General features: G+C 45.4%; 2 protein-coding genes across 2 annotated transcripts in view; both read left to right on the top strand.

Annotated features, from left to right (window-relative positions):
- The window catches only part of LOC309550274 (uncharacterized protein), a gene marked incomplete at both ends in the record, with an annotated part of 1,476,097 nt that overhangs the window by 1,088,661 nt on the left and 373,244 nt on the right, over positions 1-14,192 (top strand).
- Positions 7,680-14,192, top strand: part of LOC309549913 (uncharacterized protein) — a gene marked incomplete at both ends in the record, with an annotated part of 57,843 nt that continues 51,330 nt past the window's right edge. The window contains one exon of the mRNA XM_082250403.1: positions 7,680-7,922. Coding sequence (XP_082106529.1) covers positions 7,680-7,922 — 243 coding nt within the window. The remainder of the gene's footprint in view (positions 7,923-14,192) is intronic.

Raw genomic sequence — 14,192 nt, 5'->3', positions numbered from 1 at the left:
TAAATTTGCACATGATTCAGTTTACTTCATCTATTGATAAACACCAAAAGATCAATGAAGTAGGTGTAAAGTGGGAGCAGTAGATCTGCTGAGAATATTATTTTGAGCTCCTAGCACTTTATATATGAAGGTATCCACATACAGTGCCGGGACAAGGTGATCCAGGGCCCAGGGCAAAGATGACAAACTGCAGCCCCCCTCCCTTAGAAACATAGAAACATAGAAACATAGAATGTGTCGGCAGATAAGAACCATTTGGCCCATCTAGTCTGCCCAATATATCTGAATCCTATGAATAGTCCCTGGCCCTATCTTGTATGAAGGATAGCCTTATGCCTATCCCATGCATGCTTAAACTCCTTCACCGTATTTGCAGCTACCACTTCTGCAGGAAGGTTATTCCATGCATCCACTACTCTCTCAGTAAAGTAATACTTCCTCATATTACTTTTAAACCTTTGCCCCTCTAATTTAAAACTGTGTCCTCTTGTGGTAGTTTTTCTTCTTTTAAATATGCTCTCCTCCTTTACCGAGTTGATTCCCTTTATGTATTTAAATGTTTCTATCATATCCCCTCTGTCTCTTCTTTCTTCCAAGCTATACATGTTAAGGTCCTTTATCCTTTCCTGGTAAGTTTTTTCCTGCAATCCATGTACTAGTTTAGTAGCTCTTCTCTGAACTCTCTCTAGAGTATCTATATCCTTCTGGAGATATGGCCTCCAGTACTGCGCACAATACTCCAAGTGAGGTCTCACCAGTGTTCTGTACAGCGGCATAAGCACTTCTCTCTTTCTACTGCTTATACCTCTCCCTATACATCCAAGCATTCTGCTGGCATTTCGTGCTGCTCTATTACATTGTCTTCCCACCTTTAAGTCTTCTGAAATAATTACTCCTAAATCCCTTTCCTCAGATACTGAGGTCAGGACTGTGTCAAATATTCTATATTCTGCCCTTGGGTTTTTACGCCCCAGGTGCATTATCTTGCACTTATCCACATTAAATTTCAGTTGCCAGAGTTCTGACCATTCTTCTAGTTTTCCTAAATCCTTTTCCATTTGGCGTTTCCCTCCAGGAACATCAACCCTGTTACATATCTTTGTGTCATCAGCAAAAAGACAAACCTTACCATCGAGGCCTTTTGCAATATCACTTATGAAGATATTAAACAAAATTGGTCCCAGTACAGATCCCTGAGGTACCCCACTGGTAACATGACCTTGTTCTGAATGTTCTCCATTGACTACAACCCTCTGTTGTCTGTCACTCAGCCACTGCCTAATCCACTCAACAATATGGGAGTCCATGCTCAATGACTGCAGTTTATTGATAAGTCTTCTATGTGGGACAGTGTCAAAAGCCTTACTAAAATCTAGATATGCTTAGGGTTAGGGTCAGGGTGCCCCCATTCCTGCAATAAAACCACTGCACCCAGGGCAGCCGCCCCTCCTGCCCACCCCTTTTCCTGGCCCTGTCCACATATTTTAGTGTATTTGTGATAATTTATGTGCACACACAATAGGACAGCGCTGTGACACATAATGCTCTTCTAGTTGATAAAGGGAATACTTACCTTTGTTACAGCAGCAGTCCGGTATAAGTTATTTTTGTAGGTATTTGAGTTGTTACACATAGCGCAGGTTTTTTTCAATTTATATTGGTGACATAATTGCCCAAATCTGGGGATCAGGAGCCATTTCCACCCTTTACTCTCGCCTGGGGTTTTTTGTATCCATATAACAGATGTTCTACATGACTAAATCTGCAATCAATTTTACTGCAAAATTAAAGGGGCCAAAATGTCTCCCCCCGAGCAGTAATATATTTCTATCCCCCTTGGTGGGAGTGGAGATGACCCATCTATAAGGATATACAATACATACACACAGCATAAGGCCGAGATGTTTCTCAGGGCTGCAGTTCCTCTGAGCTCCACAAGGTGGTGATCTCACTTCTACCCAGACAGGAAGTCTCTATGGAATACAGACAGGAAGTGATGTCAGGTACAGACAGGAAGTTTCGGGTGAGAGGTGAGTTGGGAGGAAGTAGAGAGAAGACATTGCTGGAGATGGCAGCAGAGGAGGTAATAAGATTTTATTTTCTATTTACACCCAGTAACCCCCCGTCATGTCCGTCCTCTTCCTCCATAGTCACTGTGACGTCTTTTATCTCCAGCAGATGATGATACTTATCTTTAAATCTCTGCCCTCTTAATAGTCTGATCATATAACTGTGCCCAATGCTCCCATCACCCTAAACCTTCTGGCAGCAGCCGCAATCCACAAAACTTGTTTTCCATTACTCTTCTTCCCAAAACCAATCTCCCCTTCTCCTGCGCCCTCTGGAATGCCCGCTCTGTCTGTGACAAACTCACCTCCCTCCATGACCTCTTTATCACAAATTACTTTAACTTATTTGCCATTACTGAAATCTGGCTTCATGAATCCGACACTGCTTCTCCTGCTTCCCTCCCCCATGATGGCCTTCTCTGGACTCACTCTTCCAGGCCTACGCAGCTCCTAACAGGTACTTCACCCACCTACCCCTATGCAAAACGTGCTTAAGAGCGCAGCTACATTTCAGAAAACGTAGCTGCGCTCTTAAGCACCTGTGGCGTAAGACTAAGTCCCAGAATGACTTCAACCAATATAAATCTGCCCTCCGAAAATGCTACTTTTGCCACTTCACTGCCAAGCAGACAAAGCTTCTCTACCTTCAACTCTCTTCTTCGTCCTCCTCTTCCTCCACTCTCCAACTTACTCACTGCCCAGGAGATCACCAATCACTTCAACAATAAGATTGATTCAATTCATGAAGAGATCTCCAATGTACTATTTTTGTGTGACTAATACAATCCAAATAATTCTTACCTTCATTTCCCAAAGTTATCCGTCTACAAGGAGACCTGTATAGATCAAATGAGGATGGAGGAGGACCAGAGTCACATGATGGAGAAGATACTAAACCTCACCATGGAGATCATCTACCTGCTGACCGGAGAGGTGAGGAGGATTCTGGGAGGTCACATGACATCACTCTTATCTCTATTAATAGAACACAGACCTGACCGGAGAGGTGAGGAGGATTCTGGGAGGTCACATGACATCTCTCTTATCTCTATAAATAAAACACAGACCTGACCGGAGAGGTGAGGGGGATTCTGGGAGGTCACATGACATCACTCTTATCTCTATTTATAAAACACAGACCTGACCAGAGAGGTGAGGAGGATTCTGGGAGGTCACATGACATCACTCTTATCTCTATTAATAAAACACAGACCTGACCGGAGAGGTGAGGAGGATTCTGGGAGGTCACATGACATCACTCTTATCTCTATAAATAAAACACAGACCTTACCGGAGAGGTGAGGAGGATTCTGGGACTCTAACATGATATTCCTATTGGTTCCTCAATACAGAGATTTCCTCCTCTGAAGTCAGGTGATCGAATGACCATCACAATGCCTCCATGTGACTTCCTAAATCGTGAGAGACACAACATGCAGAAGATTCTAGAAGTCACCAAGAAGATGATGGAGCTGCTGACAGGAGAGGTGAGCGGTGCTGGGAATTCTTTTTTTGTAATTTTATTTTTATTGAATTTCCCAAAAATAAAGAGGAAAATAGTCAATGGTTTTAATTACGCAAACAGCATGAAGAGGGTATATAGATATTACAGCATTGTGACGGGAGTTACTTTGGGCGGGGGGCTTTACCTTAGAGAGGTCAGGAAACTCCTTGCCCAGCTCCCCCGGCCCCTCCTATGTGTAAGTCACCCTGTGTCTATTAGGAGCACAGGGTGATGGAGAAACACAGTTTTGGGCCTTCACTAACCAGACTCACAGTACAACCATACTGGACTAAGCATTTCCTGTTACCCCGGTTATCCTTGGTTCTATATGTGTGGTTTGTGTTGAAAGAATGAAGGGGGCTCTTTCACTTAGGACCATAATATTTATGAACAATATCCCTCAAGAAATATATTATGATACATTGGTTCGACATTTTCAGGTTGCTTGTAGGAGTTTATCTAATAGACCATTGCTAGATAGTTTGAGGTGGGATGGGGTTTGTTGTTGTTAAGTGCCTGTATCCCATTGTTCTATTGTTTCTGTCTGCCTTGGGATCAACCTATTATGGGATGTATATGTGTATGTGGATTAGCTACTAAAGGGGAGGGGGGATTGTCCCAGAGTGTATAACTCTTTGTGCCTGTGTTTGAATAAACAGTCTTATGCTTTTTACCACCCTACACTGATGTCTTGACAAGTGATTGGGTGAGCTAAGGGATCTTGGATCGTGCTGGTACCAGGCAACGGAAGCTTAAACGGCGGACATACTTTTCTTGAGTATGGGGCCTGTCACAAGCATGAAGAGGGTATATAGGTATTTCGCCATGAAGAGGGTATATAGATAATATAGCATGATATATCATGACTTGATAAAGTGCATGGGTGCGAAACATGTCATCACGTCAACTGTCCGAGCTTGCGTTCCATGCTGGGATCCCGAGGCTTCCTGTGGTTCTTTCTGCTCCCGCCCACTGGCCGATGTGATGTCACCCAAGTCCGTTGCTGCGCTCTGTCTGGTCCCCCGAGAGGCAGTATCGTATTTCCCAGGGATTTTGGACTGGCGCCCCTCTATCAGCCCTCACCGCAGTGCTGGATGACCCTTCCATTAATGCCCAGGGACCTTTTGCAGTGGTATTGTTGGCTTTTTCATTAACTTGACTGTTCTTATCCACCACATTGTGGGTAATAAACTGTTGTGAGACTTTTACTCTTAATAGACCTGGCTGTTTTTTTCACAGTCCTGCAGCTAATTCTCCTTCTAGTGACCACTGGGGGCACCTAGCGTGGTCTTTTGTTTTGTGTATGCCTGTATCTTGCACTATACAAAGTGTATTTTGACAGCTGCATAGGTTTGTCCTGGTCTTCCCATGAATCCATCTATGATCTGTACCCTCAGCGCTCGGTATACATGTTTGTTTAAAATGACGTAACTGAAATCTATGGGCTTCGGCCCAGGGCAGGATCCTTCCATAGGACAGGGAGTCTGGGATTGAAGGATTATATAAAAGGTAAGCAGGAGAGAACATGGTGAAGAAATAAAATACTGTGTGCAACATTTTTTCCATATGGACAACATAAATAGCATAGGGGAGGAGGATTGTTTCAGTGGAGAGGACATGGTGGAGTCAGCTGACCATAATAAAGGGCATGGGTGAGTGGGGTAGATAAGCCCAAATTATATTTCAGACCCGCGACTGGGTGGGGGATGGACAGACTAGGACATGAAAGTCTGGAGGTGGGAGGCATAATAATAATTTAACCACTTCCCACTGGAAGGCCGTCATATGACGTCCCGGTCTGGAAGTGGTGATATCTGGATGATGGGTGCAGCTGCAGGCATCATCCAGATATCTTTCTTTTCAGCCAGCAATTCCCTATCTTGTAAAAGCCCTAGCTGGTCATGAGCCACTTGATTTACAGGCAGCGGGAGGGGATGTCCTCCCCCTCTCCGGCTGCCCTCCAGTACCATAGAGCTTACCAAAAAATGGATGGTCCCCGGCCATCTCTATGCTCCTGGGAGGCTGAAAGCAACATTATGACATCACTTCTGGTGCTGTCAGATGTAAATACTGCCAGTTTTTCATCCTGGAAAGCAGAGATCAATGTTTTTTTTAACCACTTGCCGACCGCCGCACGACTATTTACGTCGGCGGTCAGCCCCTCACAGGCAGAGCGACGTAGGGCTACGTCGCTAGCCTTTGAGGGTCTAGGGAGCGAGCGCGTGCCGCCGGAGGTGCGATTCCGCTCCCGCGTGGTCACTCGGCAATCGTCGGTGCAGAGGGAGAAAGGCAGGCGGCTGATGTAAACAAGCCGCCTGTCATTCTCCCCTGTGTAGGAATGGTGATCATACGGTTCTACTATGTAGGACTGTTGATCACTGTTCCTACACCTCAAGCCACAGCCAATCACAGTTAGAATCACGCCCTTAGGGACACACATAACCCCTCCCTCTCAAAAAAGTTAACCCCTTCCCTGCCAGTGTCATTTTTACAGTAACAGTGCATATGTATAGCACTGATTACTGTAGTAATGTCCCTGGTACCCCCAAAAGTGTCAAAAATGTCAGTCGAGGGTCCGATCTGTCCGCGGCAATGTCGCAGTCCCGCAAAAAAAATTACAGATCCCCGCCATTACGCGTTAAAAAAAAAACAACAAAAATGACAAAAATCTTTCCCTTTGTTAGTAAACGCAATACCTTTTGCGCAAACCAATCAAAATTCGCTTTTTGCGATTTTTGTTTTTTACCAAACATATGGTAAAAAAAAAACTGGCCCAAAATGTTAAAAAAATTTTATTTTTACTTTTTTTTTGGGGAATTTCATATAAAAAATGTGAAAAATATTGTTATTTTTGCAAAATTGACGCTGTTTTTTTGTTTATAGCGCAAAAAGTAACAATCGCACAGGTGATCAAATACCACCAAAAGAAAGCTCTGTCATGCCTTATTCTTATTACAAGGGATGTGTACATGTCTAGTAATAGGAATAAAAGTGATAAAAAAATAGAGTTGGTGTACAAATAAAAAAATTTATAAATAACAATAAAAAATTTTTAAAGCACTCCTGTCCCCTCGTGCTCGCAGGCAAAATCAAACACATACGTAGGTTGCGCCCGCATATATATATATATATGATGTTCAGACCACACACGTGAGGCATCGCTGTGAACGTTAGAGCGAGAGCAATAATTCTAGCACTAGACCTCCTCTGTAACTCTAAACAGGTAACCTGTAAACATTTGGAAAGCGTCGCCTATGGAGATTTTTAAGTACCGTAGTTTTGCGCCATTTCACGAATGGGTGCAATTCTAAAGCATGACACGTGTTTGATATCTAATTACTCGGTGTAACATCATCTTATATATTTTACAAAAAACTGGGTTACAGGTATCTATTTTGTTTTTTTTTCCATTAAAATTCATTAAAGTGTATTTTTTTCCCAAACAATTGTGTTTGAAATATTGCTGCGACCACCATTTTATTATTTAGGGTCTTTGCTGAATAAAATATATATTTTTTTTAATGTTTGGGGGCTCTAAGTCATTTTTTAGCAAATAAATGATGATTTTTACATGTAGGAGAGAAATGCCAGAATTGGCCCGGATGGGAAGTGGTTAACAGGTCAGGTGCTCCCAGACCGCCCCTAGATCTCAGCCAAGCAAAGTGGATTGTGCTATGCGATGGGACTTATGGTGCCATATAAATGTAACAAAGGTACTTTGCAGCAATTTCAGCTGAGAAAGAGGGACTTGGACCGGGAGAGTCTCCAATAGGTACAGCAGTTTGGGGAGGAACCACATTTTGAGGACATTTACCGTGCCTAGCCAGGAGATATTATACAGTAAGCATCCCATTGTTTCAGGGATAAATGTATGTCATGAAATAAAGAAGGAAGGTTAGCTTAGTACAATGAGGAGAAGGTGTCACATGAATAACGAGGGATTTGAGGGAACAGGTACACTAGTGATACGAGTAAGCGGATTGTAAGGTGCCCAGGGAGGAATGTTGATAGAAAGATCCTCGATCTTAGAAGTATTAATCTTATACCCCGGCAGTGTACTCAGGTAGATGAGTGACAATTATTAGTAGTTATAATTTATACACAGCATGTTTGTTACAATAAATGTTTTATTTTATATTCAGAGTGGAAACCTCGGGGATGATAATATTGATGTTAAAGAAGAGTATAAAGAGGAGGATGAGGAGTATGGAGTGATGGAGGAGTTTTCAGAAGGACACAAGAATAGGATGGAGCCACCTAATACCAGGAACCCACCAGAGAGATGTCCCCGTCCTCTGTATTCCCGGGATTCCACACAGGAAGATCACACCATCCCCCACTGTTACAAGGTTGGTGGGATGGAGTATCTAGAACATGGACTTGTGGAGATGATGTGTGGATTATTTTATGTGAGCTTATATTTTACAGATGATTTTTCTCTCATTTTCTTTAGAGTGAAGATCTGATAGATATAAAAGCTGAGGTTAAATCAGAAGAAGAAGAGAGGTATATGAGGGATGATCAGCAGTCTATGGAGGAGGATGGAATAACGGGGACATTTATAGAGGAGGACACTCCTACAGAGATCAGCACAGGTGAGTCATTAACACTAAATACATTCCACCCATACTGCTCACTGATTGGGCCAGAGTGCCCAGGTCTAGCAAGATCTCTGACCGCAATTTTCCCAGATTTGCTTGCTCTGATATCTGCTGGCTGTGCCGGGTGGAGGGATATGTCTGTATAGTCTCAGACCCAAGTCAACAGTCTCAGGAGATGGGAGGCAGCGGTGTGAGACCTCTGCAATTTGTCTCAAGTAACATATAAGCTTCCCCCACACTATATACTCTATGTTGTATATTACATACTCCTGATCCCTGCACTATATACTCTATGTTGTGCATTACATACTCCTGATCCCTGCACTATATACTCTATGTTGTACATTACATACTCCTGACCCCTGCACTATATACACTATATTGTACATTACATACTCCTGACCCCTTCACTATATATACTGAATGCTGTACATTACATACTCCTGACCCCTGCTCTACATATTCTGTTAAACCAAAACTCTAAAGCTACGTGAAAACCAGTCTGTGACTAAGTATACTAAATATATTTCTGCTGTGTTTACATCAATACAAATAAAAAAAAAAAATCATGAATTATGCACTCAAAAGTTAACTCTTACAATTGTTCATAAAACTTATGTAAAACATAAAGTCCCCGCCCAGTGTCCACAAATATGATGTTACTTATTCCTGACCCCTATATATACTCTGTTATACGCTAAAAAGTTGTACATTACATAGTGCTGACCCCCGCACTATATACTCTTTGTTGTACATTACATAGTCCTGACCTCTACAGTATATACTTTGTTTTGTATATTACATAGTCCTGATCCTTGCTGTACATACAATAACCCAATGATGGTGGTCTTCAGGATCAGTCCAGTCTTCATCTTGGTTCTCCCCCCATCCTCACTCTCTGACCTCTGGTGGGGCTCAGCCCCGCTGTTATTCATGACTAAATCATGGACTAAATAAGGAAGTGCAGGACTTCTTGTGTTGGGAAGATGGCAATGAGTGATAATGGGGGAGGGGACACTCGTCCTATAATCCCCTCATCACTGTCACTCCTATAAAAGTCAGTTCCCGTTGTTTCCTCACTCTCTGACTAAGGTCCATGAATAAAGAAATGACCTGGTAGGAGATCAGAGGACCCATTTACTAGTTACCTTGAGGGGGGAATTGTAAGATCCTCAAAGACAAAGCTGCCTGATGTGGGCGGAGTCCTGGTTTAGGGGAACCAATCTGCTGATGTCTAATAATAATCTTTGTATTCCTATTTTAGAAGATGGACACGAAATGAGGAAAACCTCAGTGGATTGTCTCACTTTGTCTCCAGACTGTAAAGTAGAAGATGAGGACATCACACAGTATAGTCCAGGAGAAAACTCGACTACCTCAAATCTCCATCCAGCACCACACAGTGTAGATGGACCATCGTATTCCTCTTATCCTGAGGAACCTCAGACTGTGAGGGACGGTGCCGGACCATCGTATTCCTCTTATCCTGAGGAACCTCAGATTGTGAGGGACGGTGCCGGACCATCGTATTCCTCTTATCCTGAGGAACCTCAGACTGTGAGGGATGGTGCCGGACCATCGTATTCCTCTTATCCTGAGGAACTTCAGACTGTGAGGGACGGTGCCGGACCATCGTATTCCTCTTATCCTGAGGAACCTCAGACTGTGAGGGACAGTGCCGGACCATCGTATTCCTCTTATCCTGAGGCACCTCAGACTGTGAGGGACGGTGCCGTCCTTCCAACACATAAGAGGTTTTCCTGTACTGAGTGTGGGAAATGTTTTGCACGGAAGTCCCATCTATTCACACATCAGAGATTACACACGGGGGAAAAGCCGTATTCCTGTCCTGAGTGCGGGAAATGTTTTTCAGACAAGTCCAGTTTTTACAAACATCAGAAATTGCACACGGGGAAGATGTATTCCTGTTCTGGGTGTGGGAAATGTTTTTCACAGAAGGCTAGTCTTTACAGACATCAGAGATCTCACACGGGGGAGAAGCCATATTCCTGTCCTGAGTGCGGGAAATGTTTTTCAGTGAAGTCCAATCTTAACATACATCTGAGATCTCACACGGGTGAGAAGCCATATTCCTGTCCTGAGTGTGGGAAATGTTTTTCACTGAAGCCTAATCTTTACAGACATCAGAGAACTCACACAGGGGAGAAGCCACTTTCCTGTCCTGAGTGAGGGAATTATTCCTCATTGAAGTCCTGTCTTCCTGTACATCAGGGGTCCAACACAACCCTCAAGGTGTATTAGTGCCTTGAGTGCGGGAAATGTCTTCTATATGAATGTTGGTGGACATGTGGGGAAGAAGCACACCCTGATATACACCTCAGATATACTCCATGGCTGATCTTCATCATGTAAGAAACACTTCATAAGGAGATCAGAGATCACCAAAGACATGGATGAAGTGTTGTCCCGTGTTGGCCATTGATGGCAGTAGAAAAATAAAAATGGAATCCTTACCTTTCATTGGCTGAGTACATTTTGTGGTTTAACCTTTCACAAACACTTAGAGGTCTATTTTTAAAAATAATAATTGAACGAAGGTGACCAGTATTTGCCCAGCCATGATGAATGTTGGGCATATTTCATTACGTAAAGTGACTTCCTTGGCTCCATCTAGTGGCCACAATGTGGTATTCATATAAATCATATAAACCCCCACTGAACTATAAATAATGAATATCAAAACCAGATTTAAGATCCTAACGTGAAATCTGCCGTCGTAATACCCCTCAAGTTTAAAATATATATACAGTGTGTGTGTGAGTGTGTGTGTGTGTGTATATATATATATATATATAGATATATATGAGGATTTCGCTGATGTCATACGGCACTAATAAAGTTTACCCAAAAGAACATTTCATGTCAGAATTTATAATACAATGTGATATAAATAAATAATAGGATGTGAATCCCCAGAATTCTTAGACCCTCCTCAGTGAATAAATATATAACATAAACGGATAGAATATGTCCTTATTACTACAATCCAGCCCACATAATGTGTAACTCTCCGTATACACCAATCCATCTTCATATATTTGTGGTCACCGCTGTGACTGGAATACTGGAGTGCAGCCCACCACCCGAAGGACTTACACTCACCAGATAAATATGCCCCAAATGTGTGGATTTTGGCTAAAACAGCATAAAATCCGGAATGGATGGATGAGCCGAGCACGGCCTCCCAGTATATCCTCCTCCGAGCCTCCGTCTCATCATATATACTCCGTCTCATCATATCTACGGCACGGATCTTCCTAAAAGAGAACTAAAGCCACAATAATGTGATAATGTAAAAACTGTATTAATTTTATGTATAAAATACACTCACATAAGAACCAATCAGCATAACACCGGCAAAACAGTGATCCCCTCCCCCTGTCCAGTGGCTGTCAGTGTGTATACGGCTGTTCTCTCTGTCCAGCGGCTGTCAGTGTGTATACGGCTGTTCTCCCTGTCCAGTGGCTGTCAGTGTGTATACGGCTGTTCTCCCTGCCCAGCGGCTGTCAGTGTGTATACGGCTGTTCTCCCTGCCCAGCGGCTGTCAGTGTGTATACGGGTGTTCTCCCTGTCCAGCGGCTGTCAGTGTGCATACGGCTGTTCTCCCTGTCCAGCGGCTGTCAGTGTGTATACGGGTGTTCTCCCTGTCCAGCGGCTGTTAGTGTGTATACGGCTGTTCTCCCTGTCCATCGGCTGTCAGTGTGTATACGGCTGTTCTCCCTGTCCATCGGCTGTTAGTGTGTATACGGCTGTTCTCTCTGTCCAGCGGCTGTTAGTGTGTATACGGCTGTTCTCCCTGTCCAGCGGCTGTCAGTGTGTATACGGCTGTTCTCCCTGTCCAGCGGCTGTCAGTGTGTATACAGCTGTTCTCCCTGTCCATCGGCTGTCAGTGTGTATACGGCTGTTCTCTCTGTCCAGCGGCTGTTAGTGTGTATACGGCTGTTCTCCCTGTCCAGCGGCTGTCAGTGTGTATACGGCTGTTCTCCCTGTCCAGCGGCTGTCAGTGTGTATGCGGCTGTTCTCCCTGTCCAGCGGCTGTCAGTGTGTATACGGCTGTTCCCCCTGTCCAGCGGCTGTCAGTGTGTATACGGCTGTTCTCCCTGTCCAGCAGCTGTCAGTGTGTATACGGCTGTTCTCCCTGTCCAGCGGCTGTCAGTGTGTATACGGCTGTTCTCTCTGTCCAGCGGCTGTTAGTGTGTATACGGCTGTTCTCCCTGTCCAGCGGCTGTCAGTGTGTATACGGCTGTTCTCCCTGTCCAGCGGCTGTCAGTGTGTATATGGCTGTTCTCCCTGTCCAGCGGCTGTCAGTGTGTATACGGCTGTTCTCCCTGTCCAGCGGCTGTCAGTGTGTATACGGCTGTTCTCTCTGTCCAGCGGCTGTTAGTGTGTATACGGCTGTTCTCCCTGTCCAGCGGCTGTCAGTGTGTATACGGCTGTTCTCCCTGTCCAGCGGCTGTCAGTGTGTATATGGCTGTTCTCCCTGTCCAGCGGCTGTCAGTGTGTATACGGCTGTTCCCCCTGTCCAGCGGCTGTCAGTGTGTATACGGCTGTTCTCCCTGTCCAGCGGCTGTCAGTGTGTATACAGCTGTTCCCCCTGTCCAGCGGCTGTCAGTGTGTATACGGCTGTTCTCCCTGCCCAGCGGCTATCAGTGTGTATACGGCTGTTCTCCCTGTCCAGCGGCTGTTAGTGTGTATACGGCTGTTCTCCCTGTCCATCGGCTGTCAGTGTGTATACGGCTGTTCTCTCTGTCCAGCGGCTGTTAGTGTGTATACGGCTGTTCTCCCTGTCCAGCGGCTGTCAGTGTGTATACGGCTGTTCTCCCTGTCCAGCGGCTGTCAGTGTGTATATGGCTGTTCTCCCTGTCCAGCGGCTGTCAGTGTGTATACGGCTGTTCTCCCTGTCCAGCGGCTGTCAGTGTGTATACGGCTGTTCCCCCTGTCTAGCGGCTGTCAGTGTGTATACGGCTGTTCTCCCTGTCCAGCGGCTGTCAGTGTGTATGCAGCTGTTCTCCCTGTCCAGCGGCTGTCAGTGTGTATACAGCTGTTCCCCCTGTCCAGCGGCTGTCAGTGTGCATACAGCCGTTCCCCCTGTCCAGCGGCTGTCAGTGTGTATACGGCTGTTCTCCCTGTCCAGCGGCTGTCAGTGTGTATACAGCTGTTCCCCCTGTCCAGCAGCTGTCAGTGTGTATACGGCTGTTCTCCCTGTCCAGCGGCTGTCAGTGTGTATAAGGCTGTTCTCCCTGTCCAGCGGCTGTCAGTGTGTATTCGGCTGTTCTCCCTGTCCAGCGGCTGTCAGTGTGTATAAGGCTGTTCCCCCTGTCCAGCGGCTGTCAGTGTGTATACGGCTGTTCTCCCTGCCCAGCGGCTGTCATTGTGTATATGGCTGTTCTCCCTGTCCAGCGGCTGTCAGTGTGTATGCAGCTGTTCTCCCTGTCCAGCGGCTGTCAGTGTGTATACAGCTGTTCCCCCTGTCCAGCGGCTGTCAGTGTGTATACGGCTGATCTCCCTGTCCAGCGGCTGTCAGTGTGTATACGGCTGTTCTCCCTGTCCAGCGGCTGTCAGTGTGTATAAGGCTGTTCTCCCTGTCCAGCGGCTGTCAGTGTGTATTCGGCTGTTCTCCCTGTCCAGCGGCTGTCAGTGTGTATACGGCTGTTCTCTCTGTCCAGCGGCTGTCAGTGTGTATACGGCTGATCTCCCTGTCCAGAGGCTGTCGGTGTGTATACGGCTGTTCTCCCTGTCCAGCGGCTGTCAGTGTGTATACGGCTGTTCTCCCTATCCAGCGGCTGTCAGTGTGTATACGGCTGTTCTCCCTGTCCAGCGGCTGTCAGTGTGTATACGGCTGTTCTCCCTGTCCAGCGGCTGTCAGTGTGTATACGGCTGTTCCCCCTGCCCAGCGGCTGTCATTGTGTATATGGCTGTTCTCCCTGTCCAGCGGCTGTCAGTGTGTATGCAGCTGTTCTCCCTGTCCAGCGGCTGTCAGTGTGTATACAGCTGTTC

Source organism: Pelophylax lessonae, assembly GCF_965119305.1.
Source record: "Pelophylax lessonae genome assembly, chromosome: 3".
Taxonomy (NCBI): domain Eukaryota; kingdom Metazoa; phylum Chordata; class Amphibia; order Anura; family Ranidae; genus Pelophylax; species Pelophylax lessonae.
Note: the sequence above shows the minus strand (reverse complement) of the source record. Positions and strands in the feature narration are given on the sequence as shown.